Source organism: Chiloscyllium plagiosum, unplaced genomic scaffold, assembly GCF_004010195.1.
Source record: "Chiloscyllium plagiosum isolate BGI_BamShark_2017 unplaced genomic scaffold, ASM401019v2 scaf_12506, whole genome shotgun sequence".
In the NCBI taxonomy this organism is placed as follows: Eukaryota; Metazoa; Chordata; class Chondrichthyes; order Orectolobiformes; family Hemiscylliidae; genus Chiloscyllium; species Chiloscyllium plagiosum.
This window is the reverse complement of record NW_025214727.1, coordinates 25,368-26,001: the sequence shown is the minus strand read 5'-3', so window position 1 is coordinate 26,001 and position 634 is coordinate 25,368. Positions and strand designations below refer to the sequence as shown.

At 40.7% G+C, this 634-nt stretch overlaps 1 protein-coding gene across 1 annotated transcript in view; it reads right to left on the bottom strand.

Moving 5' to 3' along the window:
* The window catches only part of dda1 (DET1 and DDB1 associated 1), a 22,878-nt gene extending 22,698 nt beyond the window's left edge, over nt 1–180 (bottom strand). The window contains exon 1 of the mRNA XM_043686545.1: nt 10–180. Within this exon, the coding sequence (XP_043542480.1) occupies nt 10–180 (171 nt within the window). The remainder of the gene's footprint in view (nt 1–9) is intronic.
* Between the last annotated feature and the right edge of the window lie 454 nt (nt 181–634).

Genomic DNA, 634 nt, shown 5'->3' with positions numbered 1-634 from the left:
TCGAAAAACCTCTTTCTTCGAGGATGGTCGTGGAAATTCCTCAAAGCCTTTCGTCTTTGTTTCCATGGGGTCAACTTTCCATGTCCAATGTAATGTCCCAAGTACGTCACCTCTTCGAAAAACCTCTTTCTTCGAGGATGGTCGTGGAAATTCCTCAAAGCCTTTCGTCTTTGTTTCCATGGGGTCAACTTTCCATGTCCAATGTAATGTCCCAAGTACGTCACCTCTGCCTTCACGAATTCTGTTTTCTTTAAGTTTATTACCAAGTTTGCTTCTTGTAATCGTTCAACATGATCTGCCAAGTGTAACATGTAAGCTTTCAATCACTTGCTAAAGATCACTACATCATGCAGATAAACTGCACAATTTGTTCATCTGGCAACAACTCTGTTCCTGAGTCTTGAATGTGTCTGGAGCATTATTCATTGACATGACATTCTCCAACATTTTGTCATATTCGGTATCTTTACCAGATAGTTTAACTGATTCAACATTTTTTAAATTTGAAAGGGGCCACTAAACCTGGCTTTGAAGGGATTTCCTAACACTGGTGGCAATACTAATACGTCATCCCCACGGGAAATCGTCAAGGTTTCAGCGTTTTTATCTGCCACCTGCATCACTCTATACTGTG